We start from the raw sequence: 25,983 nt of genomic DNA, 5'->3' as shown, positions 1-25,983 counted from the left end.
GAATAAAGGATAAATGTATTTTATTAATTTTACTAGCATTTATGATAGTGATCATTAGACTCTGAAATAAGCTGTAAGGACTGAGCTCAACACACAATCAAATGTTTCCGGAGGGTATGTTTTTAGAGTTGGACTAAATTTGACGAAGGTCATTCTGGGAGTTTTTGTAGTCTTTATTCTTCTGGGCAGACGCTAGTTCTTGACAGTTCGAGTGGGTTTGTATGCTGTCGTCACATCTCATCCACGGTGTAATAGGGTTAGGGTATATGTATATATATATATATTATATATGACACACGGTACCACACTTGTGAGGCACTGCCAGTGTTTGGAGTTACATCGCTAAAGGCGCAACATCGACATCACGCTAACCCTCGAAATATGATGGTTGTAATATTATTGAAATATATCAAATATGTATCATAATGTAATGTTAGAATTTGCCTGAAAAAAATGACCATTAAAATCCACATGGACGCTTGAAATAACGCTTTTATTTTGAAGGTAACTGTACACATCCGGTTTTCCTGCACATGTGTCCGTCTTGCGTATGTCAGTATATAATCGTTGTAATTTGAATATATGTGATTAAAAAAGTACCCCTACGTATTACAGTGAAGTGTTATCATGTAGTTTTACAGCCATGACTGTTAACATCCACATGGACGCTTGAAATAACGCTTTTATTTTGGAGGTAACTCTACACATCCGCTTTTCCCTGGCTTCCTGTTGTCAACTTTTGCTTACTGTTTATCACCCAGTCTACAAGACTCCTCCGTGGAAGTTCTTTTTTTAACCACTTTAGAGGGAAGAAATGACTTTTCATCTGGGAAATTAACAATCTGGTTGACTGTTTACAAGCGAGCTTCCCACAAAGCTTGTCACTATGAGAAGCAGGAGCAACTCGGGCGTGAAATTGGACAACTATGCCCGCATAGTACATCAAACTATCCTGCAGCACCAGGTGAGTGTGGAATCAACGTAGTAGTATCATATAATAACTCAAATAACAACCACATTCCTCTTTCCATTGCTGCAACACCTTGAAAGTGTAGTAAACAGATATTACACAATTGCCTTTTTGTGTAACTCCAGGAAATAGTTTGCACCTTCTTTAGACATAACATGCACTCACATGTGTGTTTGTAAGGTGAACCCTTGGCATTAATCATGCTGTAATGAAAGACCCTTCTTATCACAAGCGCTCCAAACAAGGATTTGCATTTGAATTGAAACATGTTGCAGTCACTGCTGAAAGAGTTGCCAAGTTTCTTGAACGCGAATTAACATTCAGACAGTAAACTACAGCATTGTACGAAACTGCAACCCCTTTGATGCAGTGAAAAAAACAATGCAGATACACAATATTGCCAAAATTATTTTGCCACCTGACTTGACTCGCATATGAACTTGAAGTGCCATCCCATTCCTTACCCATAGGGTTCGATATGATGTCAGTCCGCCTTTTGCAGCTATTACATCTTCAACTCTTCTGGGAAGGCTGTCCACAAGGTTGTGGAGTGTGTTTATAGGAATATTTGACCATTCTTCCAAAACCACATTGGGAGGTCACACACTGATGTTGGTCGAGAAGGCCTGGTTCTCAGTCTCCGTTCTAATTCTTCCCAAAGGTGTTCTATCGGGTTCAGGTCAGGACTCTGTGCAGGCAAGTCAAGTTAATCCACACCAGACTCTGTCATCCATGTCTTTATGGACCTTACTTTGTGCACAGTCATGTTGGAAGAGGAAGGGCCCCGCTCCAAACAGTTCCCACAAGGTTGGGAGCATGGAATTGTCCAAAATGTTTTGGTATTCTGGAGCATTCAAAGTTCCTTTCACTGGAACTAAGGGGCCAAGCCTAACTCCTGAAAAACAACCCATCCATTCATCCATTTTCTGCCGCTTGTCCCTCTCTGGGTCGCGGGGACCCCACACCATAATTCCTCCTCCACCAAATTGTACACGCGGCACAATGCAGTCCGAAATGTAGCGTTCTCCTGGCAACTTCCAAACCCAGACTCGTCCATCAGATTGCCAGATGGAAAAGCGTGATTCATCACTCCAGAGAAGGCGTCTCCATTGCTCTAGAGTCTAGTAGCGACGTGCTTTACACCACTGCATCCGACGCTTTGCATTGGACTTGGTGATGTATGGTTTAGATGCAGCTGATCGGCCATGGAAACCCATTCCATGAAGCTCTCTGCAGACTGTACGTGGGCTAATTGGAAGGTCACATGAAGTTTGGAGCTCTGTAGCAACTGACTGTACAGAAAGTCGGCGACCTCTTTGCACTATGCGCTTCAGCATCCGCTGACCCCTCTCTGTCATTTTACGTGGCCTACCACTTTGTGGCTGAGTTGCTGTTGTTCCCAAACTCTTCCATTTTCTTATAATAAAGCCGACAGTTGACTTTGGAATATTTAGGAGCGAGGAAATTTCACGAGTGGATTTGTTGCACAGGAAATCACTGAGCTTCTGAGAGCGGCCCATTCTTCCACAAATGTTTGTAGAAACAGTCTCCATGCCTAAGTGCTTGATTGTATACACCTGTGGCCGGGTCAAGTGATTAGGACACCTGATTCTGATCATTTGGATGGGTGGCCAAAAACTTTTGGCAATAAAGTGTATCAACCAGTGGTTCTTCATTGTGGGTGGTTTGTTTGAACCGCAGACGCAGAATCTGTGGCAGCATCCAAAAAGCACAAATGTAACAATGTGCAAAAAAGTGTTAATGACAACAGGAACAACGTAAGAAACTAAAACATAGGGCAGCCATTTCTACTTGAACGGGGATGGCGTGGCGAAGTTGGGAGAGTGGCCGTGCCAGCAATCTGAGGGTTACTGGTTCAATCCCCACCTTCTACCATCCTAGTCATGTCCGTTGTGTCCTGGAGCAAGACACTTCACCCTTGCTCCTGATGGGCCTGGTTAGCGCCGTGCATGGCAGCTCCCGCCATCAGTGTGTGAATGTGTGTGTGAATGGGTGAATGTGGAAAATAATGTCAAAGCGCTTTGGGTTCCTTAAAAAGGTAGAAAAGCGCTATACAAGTACGACCCATTTACCATTTACCATTTGAACGTAAATGTGGAATATAAAATTCCGATCACTTTGTGCAGATTATGTCTTCATTATGTGCTCAATGATTTGAATACGGATGTCTCCCGGTCTACAGGATCCCGTCACAGGCCTCCTACCTGGCAGCAGCGACCAGCCGGACGCTTGGGTCCGAGACAATGTTTACAGCATCTTGTCCGTGTGGGCCCTCAGCCTTGCCTACAGGAAGAACGCTGACCGGGACGAAGACAAGGCCAAAGCCTACGAACTGGAGCAGGTACATGCGTTTATGTTTCAGAATGTGTTCTTTCTAAGGAAGACTAACCTTCTCCATGATTCCCTGCAGAGTGTAGTGAAGCTAATGAGAGGAATCCTGCAGTGCGTAATGAGGCAGGTACGTCGGCTTGTCTTTTTACCTTTTCGTTGTGCAGGAAGTGGTCTTCATCAAAGCTAAAACAGCATATTTTGTCGACTCACAGCTGGATAAAGTGGAGAAGTTCAAGTACAGTCGCAGCACGTCCGACTCCCTCCATGCTAAGTACAACACCAGCACCTGCGCAACCGTGGTTGGCGACGACCAATGGGGTCACCTGCAAGTGGACGCCACCTCGCTCTTCCTGCTCTTCCTTGCCCAGATGACAGCTTCTGGTTAGGATTTCTACTGTTTTTGTTCACCACTTTGGAACAAGGCTCTGAATGTACTGTGTGTGTGTGTGTGTTAGGTCTTCATATCGTCTACACCCAGGACGAGGTGGACGTTGTGCAAAACCTTATGTTCTACATCGAGGCGGCTTACAAAGTGGCTGTAAGTGGCGAGTTTGAGCTTTTTCATACTTGAAGGCGCACTGTGTCTTATTTACTGTGTCCCACTCTCTCTGACTGCTCATAGGATTATGGAATGTGGGAAAGAGGGGACAAAACCAACCAGGGCATCACTGAGATCAACGCCAGCTCCATAGGCACTGCCAAGGTAAACAACTGTGCCGTTAGAAGGAGAGACTTTCCTTTACAGAGAGTCAAAACTGCTGATCTATAGTTCAAATATGGATTAAAGGTGTCCAGTCGCTTCATTGACCTTTAGGATGCTCTTTAAACGACCTGTGTACTCAGGAGTCAGACTCAAGAGAGGACTTGCTCGCTTATTAGTGTCCCTTTTCTTTATTAGGTACAACCTTATTTAACCGCGTGGCGGTCACTGTGAGTGTTCAACTTTGCCTGGTGGCTGTCAGGCGGGATCAGATTTCCCGTGTCTTCCAAGAATGGCTTCCTACTCCGAAATAACACACGCGCACAAACATGCTCACAAATGCACAGAGGCTAAATTAAGACATTAGGAATCAGGCTCCACGGTGGAATGTAATTACTACTCTAGCAGTTGCTGTCACTGCAGAAAGTTTGATAGGTTTGCTTTGTATTGATTCAACTTTCTTGTCTTTGCACACTGTACAGTTACAGTATTTATGGAACAAAGGTTAGTGCAAAAAGTACTATACAGTAGGATAGGCAATATGGCCCAAAATGTATATTGCAATATATATAACAGCCTCCTGCGATAATGATATACTGTATATCACAATATATTACTTGGTATGTAAATGATAATAGAACCATTTCAAAATAGGCTACAAAAACTCCTAATTTGGCTGCCGATGTATGCGGTAACATGTTGCGTCATTTCCTGTTGTATTATTTTGTCAAATATTATTTTGTACTTGATTATTTACTGTTAATATCCAATTACTTTTTGTTGGAACGTGGTTCAATCATCCCTTCTGTTAAACTGTTATACAGGGCTTTACATTAGTTTTGGGCTAAAATACAAATTTGGGTATCGATTCAATACAAAGTAGGTACAGGGGCAGTGTTGGTCATACCAATACTGATATCAAAAATAAAAAAATGATTACATTTTTTAACACAACAATCATCAGACAAAACACAGAATGGTGTTGTAACAATATTGAATACATTATTCAATTATTTTATACTATTGGGTCTGATTTAAATCTTTTGGTTTTTGCCCTTAAAGTCCTCCTGTGTCCAGGGACTTATTTTCTAAGTTTGTAAAGAATAATAAAAACGACAAAATATTTTTTGATTAAAAGAAATATCGATCTAACAACTGTATTATCGACCGCATACTGATATTATACTTGGTAATATTACTGTCGATATTTGTATTGATCCACCCACATGTTTACATTCAAAAGTTCTAGCTTGCATTTAGCGGTTAGTTTATCTTCCTATGGTGTGTCGTGTAGCATTTTTAGCTACTCCTCATCCTCCAGGGATGATACTTTATAAGAAATGTTGTTTATTTTCCGCCATGGAGGCGAGGATTAGTGACTTAGAAGTGGCTTTGCACTGTGGAAGGACAGAAGGTTTCTGCTGCACAGCTTCTCCTGTGAGCACTGATAGACCTGGACTGAAGTCTGTGTGGATGTGATGCAGGCATGATGTCTCTCGTTGGCTTGAGTGTTTTTCTTGTTTTAAATGTTCATTATTTTTGTACTGCACAGCAGGAAGCTGCTGCAAACCATTTTTTAACTGAGTCCGGCCCCATGAACTGTAACACAACTGTTGATTGGATTCTTTCTTGTTTAATAAATACACATTTTAATGAAATTAGTTGCCAGCGAAAATGCTACATTGTGTTGAGGACACGTTTGTTTGCTTGTCATGGTCAAATTTGCAGGTCACAGCTAGAATTTTTCAGCCAACTGTATATGCAGTGCATCAGGAAAGTATTCAAAGTGCGTCACTTTTTCCACATTTTGTTATGTTACAGCCTTATTCCAAAATGGAATGCATTAATTTTTGTCCTCGAAATTCTACAGATAATACCCCATAATGACAATGTGAAAAGTTATTTTTGTAATTTTGCAAATGTATTAGAAATAAAATAACTAACCAAAATCACATTGTTCAATGGGCAAAACATCCCAAATATAGGTGCGCCGAGCTTGTGGCATCGTATTAAAAAAGACTTGAGGCTGTAATTGCTGCCAAAGGTGCATCAACAAAGTATTGAACAAAGGCTTACATACATAAATGTGATTTTTTTTTTTAAACAGTTTCACATTGTCATTATGGGGTATTGTGTGTAGAATTTTTGAGGACAAAAATGAATGTATTCCTATTTTGGAATGAGGCTGTAACATAACAAAATGTGGAAAAAGTGACGCGCTTTGAATACTTTCCGGATGCACTGTAATACCATCCATCCATCCATTTTCTACCGCTTGTACCTTTCGGGGTTGTGGTGGGCGCTGGAGCCTATATTGTCTATATCGCACAAACCTACTATACAGTGTGACCTGTTTATGTCGATTTACTTGAGACAGAGACATACGAAGAATGAGCGACAGAAGATTTTTTTAACATATGGCAATTTGTTGCCATTGTTTTTCTTCATTTGTGCATACAGTGTTCACCTCAATTATTGCGGGAGTTACGTTCCGGACCACCCTGTGGTTTATGAATTACTGCAAAGTAGGGACGCTATCCCTGTGACTGCGTGGGTTCCCTCCGGCTTCCTCCCACCTCCAAAAACATGCACCTGGGGATAGGTTAATTGGCAACACTAAATTGGCCCTAGTGTGTGAATGTGAGTGCGAATGTTGTCTGTCTATCTGTGTTGGCCCTGTGATGAGGTGGCGACTTGTCCAGGGTGTACCCCGCCTTCCGCCCGAATGCAGCTGAGATAGGCTCCAGCACCCCCCGCGACCCCAAAAAAGGGACAAGCGGTAGAAAATGGATGGATGAATATTGTATGTAGTTTAGCTATTTATGAACTCTCCATAAACTGTTGTAACCTCTTACACACAGTCATAAATTATTGCGGGAGTTACGTTTCGGACCACCCTATAATATTTGATTTCTGCGAAGTAGGGATGTTATTTTTTTATGATTTATGAGAATAGTGTATGTAGTTCAGGTCTTCATAAACCCTCCACACACTGTTATTGACCTTTAACACACAGTCAAAAAAACGCTCTGCTCTTAAACACTTCCAATAATTAAATAGTTACCTGTTGAAAATATTTGTACCCGCGAATGGTGATGCTACTAATAAAGAATCAGTTGCAAGTGATGATGATGACAGAGGATGGTAGTGTCACGGTGGCCGCAGCCAAATGAGGAAGAAAGTTATGGAGAGTTGTTGACGCAGTCTTTTTAAGAGACACTCACAGTCGTCTTTACGTGTTTATTCTCCTTCTTTATGTTGCGAATAGATTAATTGAACTTGTAATGGCAGCTTATTATAATACATTTATATAAAAAGCCTATTCACGTTACTTTGTGTTTAAAGTTGCTCTTATTACTCAAAGTGTCGGATTTACTCATATCCAAATACCATGCGCTAAACACAGTGTGCAAACTGTAAAATGACGGGTACTATTGAGCGTGTTGCAGGTGATCTACTAGGACTGCGTTTACAATTGATACCCGGTGCAGTTCGCCCTTTTGAAATGAGTTTTTTTCACCATGGTCACACTTATTTACTCCACATTTATGTTATCATGCTCCCACCTGCAGTGTTTTGCTATGTTTGGAAACATGCAGCAGGCATATACCACTTTTTCTGGGCATTTTAGAAGCAGTCCTGCATTGCATCTACAATGGAACCCACTTTTTTAGCACGTTAAAGGATCGCTCTGGCAGATGTTGGCCCTAACTCCGAGGGCGCGCTGCAATGTTCCAGACCCAAGAAAATGTATATCAATCCAAGTTTTTTCATATGTATTAGAAATAGCGAATGTCATTCAAAACAGCTGCAGACACCAAAATACATTAATTGAATTTGTTCTTAATACTTTTATTTTTGACAGTCCTTATATGCTGATAAGCATACGTAGGAAGGAGCTGCAACACGATCACCTCCATTCCCACAGCCAATTCTGCGCACATGCCAGTTTGCACGTCTTTTTTAGGCGCACTAAATAAAGACGCAAAACAGCTCCGCAGTGCAATTTTAGCCTTGATAAATTACACTGCGTGTGCTAAATAATGTAATTAGAATTTTCTCCTCCCAGTATTGTGGGCGTATATATTTTGCATATTTATGAAGACAGACACACTCCTTAGATTACTTACTTAAAAGGGAACTGCTCTTTTTGGGGAATTTTGCCTATAGTTCACAATCATTATGAAAGACATGACGACGAATGGATTAAAAAGAAAAAAAAGCATTCTAAATATTAAATGAATGCAATCAAAAGTCTGCTTACAAATGGAGCCTACGGGAGCCGTTCAATTCTGCCTATAGATCCAAACACCTCCATTGAGGTTTTATATACATGATGTAAGTATACAGGTAAAAGCCAGTAAATTAGAATATTTTGAAAAACTTGATTTATTTCAGTAATTGCATTCAAAAGGTGTAACTTGTACATTATATTTATTCATTGCACACAGACTGATGCATTCAAATGTTTATTTCATTTAATTTTAATGATTTGAAGTGGCAACAAATGAAAATCCAAAATTCCGTGTGTCACAAAATTAGAATATTACTTAAGGCTAATACAAAAAAGGGATTTTTAGAAATGTTGGCCAACTGAAAAGTATGAAAATGAAAAATATGAGCATGTACAATACTCAATACTTGGTTGGAACTCCTTTTGCCTCAATTACTGCGTTAATGCGGCGTGGCATGGAGTCGATGAGTTTCTGGCACTGCTCAGGTGTTATGAGAGCCCAGGTTGCTCTGATAGTGGCCTTCAACTCTTCTGCGTTTTTGGGTCTGGCATTCTGCATCTTCCTTTTCACAATACCCCACAGATTTTCTATGGGGCTAAGGTCAGGGGAGTTGGCGGGCCAATTTAGAACAGAAATACCATGGTCCGTAAACCAGGCACGGGTAGATTTTGCGCTGTGTGCAGGCGCCAAGTCCTGTTGGAACTTGAAATCTCCATCTCCATAGAGCAGGTCAGCAGCAGGAAGCATGAAGTGCTCTAAAACTTGCTGGTAGACGGCTGCGTTGACCCTGGATCTCAGGAAACAGAGTGGACCGACACCAGCAGATGACATGGCACCCCAAACCATCACCCAACCATGCAAATTTTGCATTTCCTTTGGAAATCGAGGTCCCAGAGTCTGGAGGAAGACAGGAGAGGCACAGGATCCACGTTGCCTGAAGTCTAGTGTAAAGTTTCCACCATCAGTGATGGTTTGGGGTGCCATGTCATCTGCTGGTGTCGGTCCACTCTGTTTCCTGAGATCCAGGGTCAACGCAGCCGTCTACCAGCAAGTTTTAGAGCACTTCATGCTTCCTGCTGCTGACCTGCTCTATGGAGATGGAGATTTCAAGTTCCAACAGGACTTGGCGCCTGCACACAGCGCAAAATCTACCCGTGCCTGGTTTACGGACCATGGTATTTCTGTTCTAAATTGGCCCGCCAACTCCCCTGACCTTAGCCCCATAGAAAATCTGTGGGGTATTGTGAAAAGGAAGATGCAGAATGCCAGACCCAAAAACGCAGAAGAGTTGAAGGCCACTATCAGAGCAACCTGGGCTCTCATAACACCTGAGCAGTGCCAGAAACTCATCGACTCCATGCCACGCCGCATTAACGCAGTAATTGAGGCAAAAGGAGCTCCAACCAAGTATTGAGTATTTTACATGCTCATATTTTTCATTTTCATACTTTTCAGTTGGCCAACATTTCTAAAAATCCCTTTTTTGTATTAGCCTTAAGTAATATTCTAATTTTGTGACACACGGAATTTTGGATTTTCATTTGTTGCCACTTCAAATCATCAAAATTAAATGAAATAAACATTTGAATGCATCAGTCTGTGTGCAATGAATAAATATAATGTACAAGTTACACCTTTTGAATGCAATTACTGAAATAAATCAAGTTTTTCAAAATATTCTAATTTACTGGCTTTTACCTGTATATGTAATGTAGTAACAGGCACATTTATAATAACATTTAATATTTACATATTTTGATCATTGCAAGCATACGTGGCGCATTAATTTCAAAAACTCATCACAACGCTTTTTGTGTTTTTTCTTCATCACTGATTACTACTCACTGCACTCTTCATGAGAGGCAAAAAAACATAATAAAACAGCACTTACTGTGCAATGTCTGCTGTCATTAGGATGCAGACTGCTAGGATGTTCATATATTTCCATTTAGATTAAAAATGTCTCATAATCCTGAGGAAAAAATGGGGCTTTCCGTGTTGTCCTCGCCAGTTCCAGGTCTGAAATGGCGGTCAAAGTGTTCCAACTTGTCGGATTATATTCTCAGTCATCTATTTTTCAAGTGAGAGGCATGATTTATGATCTACAATAAACTTGCAGGGAGCAAGGAAGCGAGGAGCAGCAGACCACTCTATGATGTAAACATTGGGACACCAGGAAGCGATCACGGCGCCGCTCTACATAGTTTGTCTGCGATAGTGTTTATAATAATAATATCACAAATACTTGGTTATACTTGTTATCCTAAACGTCACGGTAGATGACTAGACGATGCTACAATACAGTTCGTCCGAGCGGCTTTTTTCTTTCTAACCAACTTCCGGGAGCTGGGGTTGTGTTTATGTAATTTCCATAACATGCTGCATCATTATGCATAGTAGAAACAATGTATTGGCACATCCTTATTCTTGACTACAGTAATAAAAACAACTTTTTTATAGGTGCAAATCCTTCTACTGTTCCAAAAAAAAAATCAAATTTTTTTTTTAATGGATGCATTTTGTTAGTTAGTTTAGTAGAATCCATTTTTACGTGGTAGCCTACTTTGCACAGTCATTGTGTGCACGTTTTGTGTACCTAAATGGTAGTTTTGTCATTTGTTGATAATGATACATTTACAATATCAAACACATGTCAGCATAAACAGACCAATTTTTCATAGGATTTGCATAATTGGAAGTGACACATGTGCATGCATTTTTTTAATGGAAAAAGCAAAGCAAATATGTTTAGAAATAGAAAGTAACTTTATTCTGTCGCTTTTTTTTATGCCACAAACAAGACGAAGCTGCCTTTAAAAAGAGAGACACATTCTTTGTCAGATGCTGCTTTTGAAGTGTGTTAAAGCAGAGTTACAATCTATAGTACAGAGGTAGAATGACAAGCTAAATACACATCACATTCCATTATAATGTTTATGAGTGAGGGCAACAGGCCAGAGCACCACTATGAAAAAAATCACATGGGGCCAACAGTTGTTGTCACTACAACCCTATTTCGGGGGGCCCTGTCAGTCAGCAGTCTTGGAATTGTCCTAACTTTACCACCCATGTGGCACTCCTGCCTTAAGGTAGCACCATCATTCTGAAAAGGTCCAAGTTTATCTATTGTGGGCCACAAAAATGTTTGCATAGGAAACGCTGCTTTTTAGTAATAGGAAATAACATGATCAATGAATCAATCAATGTTTACTTATATAGCCCTAAATAACGAGTGTCTCAAAGGGCTGCACAAACCACAACAACATCCTCGGCTCAGATCCCACATCAGGGCAAGAAAAAACTCAACCTAATGGGATGACAATGAGAAACCTTGGAGGAGACCGCAGATGTGGGGACCCCCCCCTGGCCGACCGGTGCAATGGACGTCGAGTGGATCTAGCATAATATTGTGAGAGTCCAGTCCATAGTGGATCTAACATAATAGTGTGAGAGTCCAGTCCATAGTGGGGCCAGCAGGAGATCATCTTGAGTGGAGACAGGTCAGCAGCGCAGAGACGTCCCCAACTGATGCACAGATTAGTGGTCCACCCTGGGTCCCGACTTTGCATCATCTGTGGTCACCGAATCTGTGCCCCCACTCTCCACGAAGGAGTTAATTCGACTGCTCAGTGGCCTTGTGGTTAGAGTGCCCTGAGACTGGAAAGTCGTGAGTTCAAGCCCCGGCCGAGTCATACCAAAGACTATAAAAATGGGACTGATTGCCTCCCTGCTTGGCACTCAGCATCAAGGGTTGGAATTGGGGGTTAAATCACCAAAATGATTCCCGAGTATGGCCACTGTTGCTCCTCACTGCTCACCTCCCAGGGGCGGAAAAGGGGATGGGTCAAATGCAGAGGATAATTTCACCACACCTAGTCTGTGTGTGACTATTGTTGGGACTTATAATTTTAAGCCGATCCAATTTAAGTGGGTTCCAAAAATGTTTCAAACATTTTATCTTTCAGGCAGCTCTGGAGGCACTAGACGACCTCAACCTTTTTGGAGCCAAAGGTGGACCCGGATCGGTGGTTCATGCTCTGGCTGACGACATCCAGCACTGCCAGGTTGCGCCCAATCATTCATTTGTGTAGAGGACAGCTCTTTTTGGCCGCTATAGTCTATTTGTTCATTGTATGGCCACATATGGGGATGTGAGTCATGTGGTGGTAAGTCAGCACCGGAAGTAGTAAAATCAGCTGTTCACCTGGTAAGTTTTGTGTTTGAACTGAGAGGGGGTGAACAGAGGATTCCTACGTTTTCTGACTGCCTAGTTTTGCTGTATATTATTGCCTTTCCACATGTAAGTGCTTCATTTATCCACATTCTTTTCTATTCAGCCTCTCGGCGACTAAGTAGCTCAGGAGAGTCGCCCACAATTCAAGTAATTTTACCGTTTATCTTTTTTTTTTTCTTCTTTCAATATATTCATCAGTCCATCCTGACCTCTATGCTCCCAAGAGCATCCATCTCCAAAGAGGTGGATGCCGGCATCCTGGCCATCATCTCTTATCCCGCATTTGCTGTGGAGGACATGAGCATCGTCAACATGACCAAGGAAGAGATCATCTCCAAGCTGCAGGTGCCCACAGTCTACGGTATCAGCTATGGTTTTAAGCCTACTCAGTGGCCTAGTGGTTAGAGTGTCCGCCCTGAGATCGGTAGGTTGTGAGTTCAAACCCCGGCCGAGTCATACCAAAGACTATAAAAAAATGGGACCCATTACCTCCCTGCTTGGCACTCAGCATCAAGGGTTGGAATTGGGGGTTAAATCACCAAAATGATTCCCGGGCGCGGCCACCGCTGCTGCCCACTGCTACCCTCACCTCCCAGGGGGTGATCAAGGGTGATGGGTCAAATGCAGAGAATAATCTCGCCACACCTAGTGTGTGTGTGACAATTATTGGTACTTTAACTTTTAACTTTTAAGCAGTAGCCCTAAAGAGTGCTACATGATTGTCTGTGTGTCTCTTTAGGGTCGCTACGGCTGCTGCAGGTTCCTCCGAGATGGACACAAAACCCCAAAAGAGGTCAGCGACGTCAAAGGGAAAGTCATGTCGAACTCTGATTAAATTGATTAATTTTTGTATTTTTGGCCCCCTCAGGATCCCAATCGTCTGTATTACGAGTCAGCCGAGCTGAAGTTGTTTGAGAACATTGAGTGCGAGTGGCCGCTCTTCTGGACCTACCTCATCCTGGATGGCATTTTCATCAACAGTCCCGAGCAGGTAAGCCTGGAGAGTTTGTATATCAGTCAGTTTGTGTTTACACCTTCTATCCTGGTGGTCGGCCTTGTAGGTGCAGGAGTACCAGGAGGCTCTGGAGGGCATCCTGATCAAGCAGAAGGACGGAATACGACTGCTACCGGAGCTCTACAGTGTCCCACCGGATAAAGTTAGTCTTCAAACCAAGTTTGATCAAATCCTTTAGCTACTGTCTTAATTGTTTCAACACATTTCCAAACAGGTGCAGGAGGAGTACATGAATCCTCACACAGTGGAGAGGATTCCAATGGGAAAGTGTCCCCTGAAGTGGGGACAGTCTCTGTACATCCTGGGAAAGCTTCTGTCTGAGGTGATCGTGGATCTCAATTAAGACACTATTCAGGACTTTTTAATTTGACGCCACCTACTTCTTTCCCTAGGGTTTTCTTGCCCCTGGAGAGATCGACCCTCTGAATCGCCGCTTCTCCACCATCCCCAAGCCGGATGTTGTTGTACAAGGTGAGCCATGTCCTGCAGGAGGTTTTGGCACCACACATTGTGACACAATTTTCCATCCTTGCAGTGTCCGTTCTGGCCGAGACAGAGGAGATTAAAGAGCTGCTGTTGAAGAACGGTATCGACGTGGAGATGGTGGCTGACATCCACCCAATTCACGTGCAGCCTTCAAGGGTGCTCAGCCACATCTACGCCCGACTTGGTAACCTGCCCAAAAAACTGTCTTGAAAAAGTACAGTGACAGTGACAGTGGACAGTGATGCTCGGACTTCTTCAGGTCGGAACCCGAGGCTCGGTTTGACAGGACGGCCCTACAGGAGGATCGGCGTGCTGGGAACCTCCAAGTTCTATATCATCAGGAACACCATCTTCTCATTCACGCCTCAGGTGCGTCACGTGATCAAAATTCATGCATTGTTCCCAAAGAAATCATGTCATGCGCCATCCCATCTTTTCATAGTTCCTGGACCACCAGCAGTTTTACCTGGCTTTGGACAATAAAATGATCGTGGAGATGCTGAGGACAGACATTTCCTACCTGTCGTCCAGGTGGAGGATGACAGGAAGGCCCACTGTCACGTTCCCCATCTCGCAGACGATGCTGAGTCAGTGCACCGAGATGGTCCCTCACGTTTTGATCAGGCAGTTCTTTTTTGTTCTAAGCATTGTTCTTTGATGCGTTTCAGCCGAAGACCACACAAACCTGGACCCCGCTGTGCTGGCGACACTGAAGAAACTACAAGACGGCTACTACGGAGGAGCGAGGTGGATTTACAGTTTTAATTTATTTTCTGGAATAGAAATTTCTGTCATTCACAATTCAAGTTAATAACTTAGGCTTATATGTGTGGATCATGTAGGAAAGATGAGTCATTGTGTCTATAACACTTGAGATCATGGTCGTCTTGAGTTTTAGCCTTAATGACGGTCAAATGGAATCGAATGTTTTAGGGATGTGCCAAACGATCGGTATCGGCCAACTTTCGTGAAAACGTATGTGATCGGCCATTGCCGATTAACATTTTTTAATGCCAATCACAAACACAGATTCTCTCTGGCTGACAAGCGGTTAGTAGCTATTTTACACTTGAGGCCGAGGCTAAACATGTTACACACTGAGAGAAAGCCAGGAGCAGGCACAGCCTTGCTCAATACTTTGTTGATGCACCTTTTGGCAGTAATTACAGCCTTAAGTGTTTTTTAATACGATGCCACAAGCTTGGCACACCTATCTTTGGGCAGTTTCACCAATTCCTCTTTGCAGCACCTCTCAAGCTCCATCAGATTGGATGGGAAGCGTTGTTTTTTTTTTATCCAGGATGTCTCTGTACATTGCTTCATCTTAGTCTAGTCAGGGAGGTGACCAAGAATCCCATGGTCACTCTGTCAGAACTACAGCATTCCTTTGTGGAGAGAGGAGAGCCTTCCAGAAGGACAACCATGTCTGCAGCAATCCAACAATTAGGCTTGTATGGTATAGAGGCCAGACGGAAAAATGTTAATATCAAACCATGAAAGCATAGCGGAGATATTTATAAAATAATCTTGCCTTCTGTCATACTTCCTCCAATCAAGCCATTTGGAATTTGCCCCATTTGTGACATTTTTCCCCATTGGTGACATCAGCGGATATCTCTATATATGGTTAAGTTTTACACGAAGAGCTTTAGTCAAGTCCGCCATTGTAATCCGTAGCTGTAGTCAATAAGCTCCTTCTTTCTCTCTATCCTCTTGTTGTGGGGCAGACTAGCTCGTACATGCACATGCATCCTCCGCTATTGCCATTTCTAATACAAAGTAGCGTAGAGTTTGAACCTATATCCTCTGTCAGTAGACTCGACATACAAGTGCTAAAAACTACAACATGACTAACGGGAAAAAAACGCAGTTGAAGTGGAGGCACGTGCATCCTGAAGAGACGGCGGATTATAGATGGTCTGTAAAACATAATCAATGCAAAAGATTGGCCAAAAAAAACACCATTACATGTGATGTAGGCCACAAGGAATTGTTTTAAACGTAGGAATAAATCATAAAATGACCCTTTTAATACATTTGCACGGTATTGATATCGACCGATCACACTCACGTATGATCGGAATCAGCAGCATAAAACCTTGATTGGCACATCCCTAGTATGTTTGTCTATTTTTGTTATATGTTATTATTATATTATATATTATTATCTTATTTTTAATATATTGTTATATGTTTTTTATATATATATATATATATATATATATATATATATATATATATATATATATATATATATATATATATATGTGTGTGTGTATATGTATATATATATATGTATATATATATATATATATATATATATATATATATATATATATATATATATGTATGTATGTATGTGTGGGAAAAAAAACCTACACATACATATATTGCGCTCTACCACGTTATCGAGCACTATTTTTTAGATAATATAATTAAGACATATATATATATATATATATATATATATATATATATATATATATATATATATATATATATATATATATATATATATATATATATATATATATATATATATATATATTTGTTGCGCAAGATAAAATCCAAAAATACAGTTCTTTGGTATTTTCCAGTTTATAATCCAGTTCATCGTAGCAGTTAGAAAAATTGCCATTACACTTTTCCCTTTGGCGTTCCCTCTGCAGGATTCAGACGGGGAAGCTGTCGGAGTTCTTGACCACTTCCTGTTTTGCTCACCTCAGCTTCTTGGATGGTAAGGTTTTGGGCAGCATGGGCCATGACGAGGAGTATGATGGTGATGCTGAAACGGGTGACGGCGAGGGATACGTGCATGAGTTGCGCAATGACGATGGTAAGGAAACGACAGAGGATGAAGGGATTATGGGTGGCCTCTGTGTCCTTTTAACCATTTGTTTCCCTCTTTTTATATTTCTAATGACTTAATGACCAAACTTGATAAATTACACTTCCAGCTCCACCTTGACCCCGTGATCCTCCCTCTGCTGGCATGGCGACACCAAGAGGACTTACTTTTAATTACATCGTCATTTGCTTGGGAAGGTCTTGGCCAGACATAGTTTAGCATCTCTTTGCTGACATGAGCTGCTAAAAGAGCTAATATTGCATTGCTTTGTAGGCAGCATTTGGCTTTGAATGATGTCAAATAGGCTGCTAATGTACGGCATGTAGGGATAGGCACCAAATCTGGTACTTTTTTGGCACCGACCGAATCCCGCCGGTCCTAACGGGCACAGATTCACTTAAACCCAAAGGTTCTATATCGGTACCAATTGTGCGTGACGACTCAGCTGGCTCTAACTAGGGGTGTATCGATAAACGGTAACAACGGTTAGTATTGCCGTTTTAAATTTAATTAAACTTTTTTGAGAACCTTCAAAACTAATGGACTGACTGGCGCTAGCTTAAATGCTAACATGAAAACAAGAGACATTAATGTCTTTCCCCATTAAGAAACAGCATACCCCAATCTAAACTTATATAAACACATTACTGTCTGAGCAACTAAGATGTTCATTTGTGCACATTGAACCTACATGCTGTGCTGTCATGGCACAGAATGAGCAATCGTAGACATACGAGGCACAGGTGTTTTTACTAGTGATGTGGGAATCAATACTGAAATATCGACACCACCGACACCAGATATTTATGCTGTAATATCGATTCTCGATTCAAAGTATGGATACTTTTGATACTAAATGTATCTGAGATAATATGTACCATTAACAGGAACACAGTGTAAAAAAGTAACTAAACTTGTAAATGAGGCAATGCTTCAATGTTGGATGCTTTAGTGGAGTTTTATTTTCATGTTCAGTATATTCACGTTAACATGTTCATGTAACTGAAGTGTGAATAATTTTTTATGCTAATGGTAGTTATTTATAATTAACATATTTAGTATTTTTATTATTTCACTCATTTCCTTTTTTGCGTGGTTTGAAACACCATTTCCGTATACTTTGTATGATCTGTTGTATTAGCTTGACTATATTGTTATTCACGCCACTGCTTCAATATACCGATACGTCAGGGTTTGAAATTAATAAATTATTATGTCTTGTATTCTTTATGCTATGAGATATGTTATTATTTGAAATACAAAACGTTTTAAATTTTATGTTATTATTTGAGGCTTCACGGTGGCAGAGGGGTTAGTGCATCTGCCTCACAATACGAAGGTCCTGAGTAGTCTTGGGTTCAATCCCGGGCTCGGGATCTTTCTGTGTGGAGTTTGCATGTTCTCCCCGTGACTGCGTGGGTTCCCTCCGGGTACTCCGGCTTCCTCCCACTTCCAAAGACATGCACCTGGGGATAAGTTGATTGGCAACACTAAATTGGCCCTAGTGTGTGAATGTGAGTGTGAATGTTGTCTGTCTATCTGTGTTGGCCCTGCGATGAGGTGGCGACTTGTCCAGGGTGTACCCCGCCTTCCGCCCGATTGTAGCTGAGATAGGCTCCAGCGCCCCCCGCGACCCCAAAGGGAATAAGCGGTAGAAAATGGATGGATGGATGGATTTGAGACACACAACTTTTTTAATTTTAGCAGAATTGGATCGGTATTGTTGATACCAGCCTGACTTTTACTTGGTATCAGATTGGAAAGAAAATCACTGGTATCGCATATCACAAGTTTTTGCGGTGCATTCAAGGTCCACTGAAAAGAAAAGGACAACCAAAGAGTAGATCCCCCTCCAGAAATAATAATATACTGTATTTGCAATGCACTTTTCATTTAAATACATCTTAAAGTACTTAAGTACAAATCATTATTTAAAACAATAAAAGTTTAGCTATTAAAACTGATAAAATACTGAGACTAAAACACAATCAGTGAAGAATAGGTAATACAAAACATGCAAAATAGTGGGTTTTCTAACAATTTGTCTATTTTCTTTGTAGTTCTTAAAAAAATCTTAAGGATTTCAGTGTGTGTATAATCACTTTTGGAGCACATTCAATAATATTGCGATTGTAATAACGGTGCTAATTTGGGTCATAAAAACAGTGATATAAAATGTTCATATCGTTACATCCTTAACTCAAACACTTAGCCATCACTTTAGCAGCACTGAGAGCGGACTTTGCTAAACTACCCAATGCCCATCCATCCATCCATTTTCTACCGCTTATTCCCTTTGGGGTCGCGGGGGGCGCTGGAGCCTATCTCAGCTACAGTCGAGCGGAAGGCGGGGTACACCCTGGACAAGTCGCCACCTCATCGCAGGGCCAACACAGATAGACAGACAACATTCACACTCACATCCACACACTAGGGCCAATTTAGTGTTGCCAATCAACTTATCCCCAGGTGCATGTCTTTGGAAGTGGGAGGAAGCCGGAGTACCCGGAGGGAACCCACGCAGTCACGGGGAGAACATGCAAACTCCACACAACAAAGAAATTGCCTCAGAAATGTAATAATAAAACAAGATATAACAACTGAACAGAAGTTATCATAATCGGCTCATTTTTAAATGTTGCAATAAAAAATTATTGATATTATTATTAAAAACGGTAATATTTATTAACACACACAAAAGTATAGAGAAATTGGTACTGTTGAGTACAGATATCAATTCCCAGGCACCGGGAATTGGTACCGTATTGGTTCGAATGTGAAAGGTACCCATTTCTAACTGCATGGCAGATGATGGGTGAAAAAATGATTGTGACTGTATCAACAATGCCCCCTCCCGCAGAGGCTGATGACCTCGCCCAGTACCTGGACCACCTCTTGGCCCACTCGGCCCCCAAGAAGCCCAAACTGAAGGCTGGCGGGCTGGGGAAGTTCAAAGCCGTAGCAACTAAAACAAAAGAGATGGTGACCCTGATGAACAAAGCACAGGAACTCAATGTGCAAGGTGGGCCGAGCCCTCATCTGGATTGGGGTTCGAATCCCAACAACATCCCAAATATGCTGTTGTCTTTCCAGAAGTCAACATGTACCTGCCCAATAAGCTGTTTCGCTCCCATCAGCCATCACTCAATCTGAACCTTCCGGACTCTTCCGCACCGCCAGACACTCAGGTGGGGTTTTATTAGGTTGTGAGTCGACCAACGCAAACCAGCAATCATAAATTGCTCTTTTTGTGATATTAGGTCCCAGAGGTGACTGTGACATCACAAAGTGGCGTGCCGCGGGATGCCAGCGGAGCCATCAATTATGAGGCACTGGTTATGCTCCTTAAAGGCACGCAGAGTCTGCAGGACCAAGCTGACATCCTCTACATCCTCTTCAAGGACAAGTGAGATTCTTTGTCAGATGAACGGATGAAGTGAGTAAGTTAAGTTAAAAACTTCAAACACAGGGGCATGGAGTGGGATACGCACTTACACGGCAAAGGCCCCACGGTGCGTTCGCTGCTCACTGACCTTTATGAGAAGGCGGGTGAGCTGAAAGACTGGGGGCTGATCAGGATGATATCCGGAATGCTGAGGAAGAAGGTGGAGGAGCTGGACTCGGTGAGGAACGCAGAAAATTGAATTTTCACTAAAAACGTTTATTAAAAGTGTTGAACAGAACGCAGCAGCTGCTTTATGATTGGCTGTGCTCTCCGCCAGGCCTGCTCAGACTTGCTGGCCCACCAGAAGCACCTCACTGTGGGTCTTCCCCCTGAGCCTCGAGAGAAGACGATCACCGCTCCCATCCCTCCGGACGAACTGGCGGTGCTCATCGACGAGGCCAGCGACAACAACATCAGCGTGGCCATACTCACCCAGGTGAGCCGCGTCATCCGCCTCCCTCGGTTTTCATCGCTTTCATCCCGACTCCCACCCCTCAGGAGATCATGGTGTACCTGGCCATGAGCATCAGGACACAGCCCAACCTGTTCAGCGAGATGTTTCGGCTCCGCATCGGGCTCATCATCCAGGTCATGGCTACGGAGCTCGGCCAGTCGCTGGACTGCTCTGGTAAGGACCACAGAACTTTTTCTTGTCTTTAGATTAAATGTGCTTGCCTTTAGGGGAGGAGGCCACTGAGAACCTGATGAGTCTAAGCCCTTCGGAGCTGAAGAACCTCCTCCACCACATCCTGAGTGGCAAGGAGTTTGGCGTTCAGCGCAGCGGTCTGTCCACCCGTCAAATGTTCACCTCGTCTTGTCTTGCTGGGTTGACGCCACAAGGATCCTTCGCTCTTTGTTTCCTCCGCAGTGCGAGACTCGGAGGCCGGCGTCAGTCCCGCCATTTCCATCCATCACCTTGGCAACGTGGGCGCCACCAAGAGCGAGAGGGCCGGAATCAGCAAGCTCAAAAGCGACATGAAGATGGTAGGCAGCAAACTACATTGTTGGTGGTAGCATTTTAGCATCGGCATCATTTGATCTTTACACAGACTTTTTGGAAAAACTGGGCTAAAATGAAAAATTACCTAGATTGGCCATTGTGCGTTTTCTCTAACTCGCCTCTTGCCAGGCTTCTGGTTGGTTGAAATTACCTCACAGTTGGGGTGAAAGCACTGTGGTCTTTTTTTTGCAGCTGGAGCACAGGATGTCTCTGACAGGGCTCAGTAAGGTGATGATGCCATGCGTGGGTGATAATTCACTGTCTTTAATCGGGGGTGGTGGGAAGCATCGGTCAATACGAGTGTGTGGATGAAATAAATCCAGTGAGTCGGCGCCTCGCTACCAGTTGTTAATTGGGAAGTTAATTTGCCATGTGGCTGTTTTAAAGAGTTTTGTGTCGTAATCAGCATGATTCATTCATGACTCTTTTCAGATGACTTCTGCCTGATGAATGAGGAGGAGGCGTTTGATTTGAAGATGAAACTTTTGACTAAAATACAAGGTTTAATGACAGTTTGTTTTTGTTGCAGGCGGATCGTAGAGTGTCTTTGACAGACGCAGTAAAGGTGATCATTCATACGAGGACATCGAATTTCTTTCAATGTCACAATGCAGTAAATACGCACACGTATTGGGACACATTCTGCCAACAGAATATATTTTCCAAGATTTTAGAGCGTACATTATTTTCTTCAGGCCCTCAAAACTTGGAAGCCTACGCTAATCCTAAAAGGCTCGACCAATTAGTTAGAGGTGTCTCAAGACTTGTGTCAATGTAGTGCTTGACTTACAGGTCCCTTTATTATGCAAAAAAATTGTGTTCTAACATTAATATGTGTCCCTTGAGTCTGTTTATGAGCACAAAAATGTATCATCACCCTCACTTGTTGGCTCCCCTTTTCAGAGACGAGCCTCTTAAAAGTTGCTATGTGATACACGACATCCACTACGTTGGACAAATGTGGAGTTACAGTTATGTGTAAACAGTGGATGAAAAGTGTGCTTAGGGATTATTAATTAAAGCACTTTACAGTGTTATTGCTTGATTTTGGCAATTGCACTTACACAAAAAAGTGTATTATGGGACTTTTAACAGGTTGAAGGGGGCTTGTCTCCTTGCTGTAGCCTACATGAGCCCTGACTTAACAAAACAGAGTAGGCGTGTTCAGGGTTACAGGCTGCGAAATCCAGACGTTTCAGCCAAGAGGAGAAGAATGCTGATTTACCCTCTGCACAATTTGGAGATTTATGGAGTATTTAATTGAGAGACATTTATTCTAGTGATTCAATATTATTTTAAAAGTGAGGGGGATAAGGGCTCCATTAAGTTTTAAATCATTGATGCAGTCATTTATTTAGACCCAAAATGTGTTTCTTCCCTCCTAGCCGGAGCAGAGTGTGGCATCTCCTAGCAAGGTGATACAAGCTCAGCATCAGTGTTGAATTTCAGCATCGACTCTCTGCTTGCTCCAATCACCTTCAGACACTTTTGTTTGTTGGCCTTCTATGTCCTGATTTCTCTGCAGAGGTCCTTAATTGTCTCGCTTCTGGCTGTCTTTTGCCTCCAGCTTTACCTGCCACTTGTTTCATTTTGCTTCCTGCATATTGTCCCTCTTAGAGCCTTCGATCTCATTCACTGGACATCAGCAACATCGAGTCAGGGGTAAAGTTTTTTTTCTCGGTGTCCTATGTTGTTATGGAAACACTGTTTCAACCATGGGGATTGAAAATGTTCTCAGCACCTGATCTGCCTCTTTCCCGCCTCAGAGGTACAGACTTCCATCCATAGAGTCGCTGGACATTCCGGAGAGCGTCTCAGTGGCGAAGGACACCAGACATGGACAGTGGCTGCGCAGGAGGCGCCTGGATGGCTCGCTGAACCGAGTACCAATCGGCTTCTACCAGAAAGTCTGGAAGATTCTGCAGAAAGTGAGTTGTCACACTCATATTTAAAGGTCGCCTCGTCTTTCAAGCATTAGATTTTAGTACTAATTCCATTAGTTGACATATTTTATTTTCACATGTATTTTACATATATTTTTGTTATTAGATAGGAAATAATAATTAAAATCTACCATGCACATAAAATTAATAAATGTAAAGCTAATCAAACTAAACAAATTATGTAATTAAATTATTAACATTAGTAAATTAACTATTAGTTATTAATATTTTAATCAGGCACTTAAGAAAATATAAATACATAAAGTTATTTTATTATTAGTAATATTTGGTAAAAATTGTAGTTAATTTTATATTTAATACATGTTTTAAAATATATTCATTATAGGTCATTTAACACAATTGAAATCTAATTATGCATGTAAATATTAATAAATGTTAAAATATTACCATTTATTTTTTTGGTAGTTTGATATTCGGTAGTAGTATTGTATTACAATTTGTTTAAATATTTTTTAAATTTATATGTGCTAATTGATTTTAATTGTCTAATAATGGACGTAATTATAGGGACATGTAAAAATTTGTTTATGTCATTTGATTAGTAAAATATTTTATCATTGTATATGCAATATTTTTTTAAAGTGGCCATTCAACACCACTTTTGTCTTATCATGCTCCTAACAGATCTGTTTAAAAAGTAGTGTCGACATATTAGTTTAATCTAGAGCCAGAAGATGTTTAAAGAGGACACGATGCATAAACTTAAAATCAGAAGTATTTATTCCCTATTGAATACAATTCTAATACAATTTGTCTGAGCGCTATCTGTCCCGAGTAGCATTCAATACGGCGACTTACACAAGGCCGTCCGGAGGCGCCTTTCCCCTCGCGCTCTTACAATACATATCACAATGTATGAATATGCAATGAGGTGGCTTCCTCTGCCTTCTCCTTCCTGTAATCCGACTTCATATCTGGTGTTGTCCTTCAGACCTCGGCAAAGAAGCCACGTGAATAGTAGCAAGAATGTGGACGATAAGAGTGAATGTGCTTGAACTTGGACCCAGTTTCAACTGGAACTTAGAGGTTATGATTAGTTGCACGGCCTATTCTAAGCATATATATACTAAACATTTCTTAATCACTTCATCTTTCATTATCTTAATTATATCCCAACATAATATATCCCAACAGTAGATATATTTTTTATTTTATTATTCTTAAGATATTTTTTTCCATTTTATATGTCATTTTGACATCAGGCCGTTGATTAGAAATGTAATCGTGTACATGTGTGATCAAATAGAGATTTAAAAAAACGGCATAATACAAATGATTCAAATGATACGTTTTTACTATTGTTTAACTAAATTGTCCATGTTGTCTTTCTAGTGTCACGGTCTGTCGATCGATGGCTTTGTCCTTCCTTCGTCCACCACCAGAGAGGTTTCTACTCTTTACACGTCACCATTGGGTGAATTTTTTTCAATGTGGGTTGTGATCTGAGGTTTTACTTCCTCTCTGCCTGCCGCCAGATGACCCCGGGCGAGATCAAGTTCTCCGTCCACGTGGAGACGGTGCTGAATCGTGTCCCGCAGCCCGAGTACCGCCAACTGCTGGTGGAGGCCATCTTGGTGCTCACTATGCTGGCCGACGTCGACATCCCCAGCATCGGTTCCATTATCCACGTCGAGAAGATCGTACAGCTGGCCAATGAGATGTTCTGCCAGGACCAGGTTAGAAGCCACGCCCCCTGGTCAATGTTGTCCTCACTCACCTTTTTTGATCTCTCTTTCTTTTTATCGGCCTTTCAGAAAGACCTCGGAGCAGAGGAGCACATCCTGGAACGCGATCCGTCCACTGGCGTCTGCATGCTGCTGTACGACAGCGCCCCCAGCGGCCGCTTCGGGAGCATGACCTACCTCACCAAAGCGGTGGCGGCGTACGTGCAGGACTTCCTGCCTAGCGGTTCCTGCGCCGTACAGTGAGTTTAAAACATTTACTAAGTTCCTGTTAAGCATCCTGGTCTCTGTCACCTCCACCAATGTTCTTCTTTGGTCACAGCCGGTGCTAACACGTCATTGCTTAAAAGCACATGCTGGAGGATGTTCAAACACTGATTGAGTTTATTGTTTTATTTATCTTACAGTCCTCAAATGAGTGCCTAACTCATTAAAGCACTCATTTAAACTCACGTTTTAAAGATACATGAACCTTTAATAATGCTGAGTTCATCTTTAAAAAAATTTTTTTTACAGTTGTATGAGAGACTTAATGGGAGCATGTTTTTGTGATATTAAAACAAATTATTTTAATTATAGAAAGTTAAGTGTAGTTTACACATATATTTGTCAAGGTTAGTTGTGAATGCAGTGAATGTTTTCCTATATTTGTGGCCGAGAGTCATCAGATTGCTGCTGTAAAAGATTGTTTATCTGGTTTATTTTGTTCAACTCGAGGCATATTGTTGTGATTTAGCTCTACAGACGTAATAAAATTAATTATTTTGGCAAACATAAAAGACAATTTTAGCATTTCTTATCATTTGAATGTGGCTTCTCATTTTTTATTGGCCTGCGTGCACATACTACAAAAAAGAAGCAGAAAAAAGTGCAAGACAGAGTTATGTTGATGCTAATAATCAATACTCCTAATAATAGCATGCTTTGTTCTCAATAACAAAGCTGACATGCAGGCTCTTTAACTTTTACTTATGTTTGTTATAAAAATATTTTTTTAAGTATCCTTCATTTTTTCTCTGCGGAAAAAAGTTTGGACACCCTTGATAGGTAAA

The 25,983-nt window shown here is 41.7% G+C and overlaps 1 protein-coding gene across 7 annotated transcripts; it reads left to right on the top strand.

Moving 5' to 3' along the window:
• Positions 1-37: 37 nt before the first annotated feature.
• Positions 38-25,721, top strand: phka1a (phosphorylase kinase, alpha 1a (muscle)). 7 transcript variants are annotated; one of them, XM_061960891.2, is made up of 34 exons: positions 38-964; positions 3,174-3,332; positions 3,402-3,449; positions 3,535-3,703; positions 3,778-3,860; positions 3,945-4,025; positions 12,223-12,321; positions 12,690-12,836; positions 13,231-13,284; positions 13,360-13,482; positions 13,553-13,648; positions 13,721-13,828; positions 13,899-13,977; positions 14,042-14,176; positions 14,252-14,361; positions 14,435-14,579; positions 14,661-14,739; positions 16,662-16,828; positions 19,701-19,862; positions 19,934-20,028; positions 20,101-20,246; positions 20,310-20,463; positions 20,563-20,721; positions 20,784-20,913; positions 20,967-21,068; positions 21,154-21,269; positions 21,478-21,513; positions 21,815-21,850; positions 22,671-22,700; positions 22,903-22,947; positions 23,052-23,213; positions 24,582-24,635; positions 24,725-24,925; positions 25,004-25,721. In XM_061960891.2, exons 1-34 carry the CDS (start codon positions 887-889, stop codon positions 25,175-25,177), a joined length of 3,762 nt encoding a protein of 1,253 aa, XP_061816875.1. In that variant the 5' UTR covers positions 38-886; the 3' UTR covers positions 25,178-25,721. The 7 variants fall into 7 exon arrangements, with proteins under 7 accessions (XP_061816875.1, XP_061816876.1, XP_061816877.1 ...); XM_061960892.2 differs by lacking the exon at positions 22,671-22,700; XM_061960893.2 differs by lacking the exon at positions 21,478-21,513 and having other exon boundaries at positions 40-964.
• Positions 25,722-25,983: the final 262 nt, after the last annotated feature.

This window comes from Nerophis lumbriciformis, linkage group LG05, assembly GCF_033978685.3.
Source record: "Nerophis lumbriciformis linkage group LG05, RoL_Nlum_v2.1, whole genome shotgun sequence".
Lineage (NCBI taxonomy): Eukaryota > Metazoa > Chordata > Actinopteri > Syngnathiformes > Syngnathidae > Nerophis > Nerophis lumbriciformis.
This window is presented reverse-complemented; position numbering and strand designations above follow the sequence as displayed.

Coding starts and splice junctions, on each gene's coding strand:
- phka1a (XM_061960891.2), top strand. CDS start 887: ATGAGAAGCAGGAGCAACTCGGGCGTGAAATTGGACAACTATGCCCGC. Junction 13,649..13,720: donor ACAGTGTCCCACCGGATAAA/GTTAGTCTTCAA, acceptor ATTTCCAAACAG/GTGCAGGAGGAGTACATGAA. Junction 20,914..20,966: donor CCAGTCGCTGGACTGCTCTG/GTAAGGACCACA, acceptor GCTTGCCTTTAG/GGGAGGAGGCCACTGAGAAC.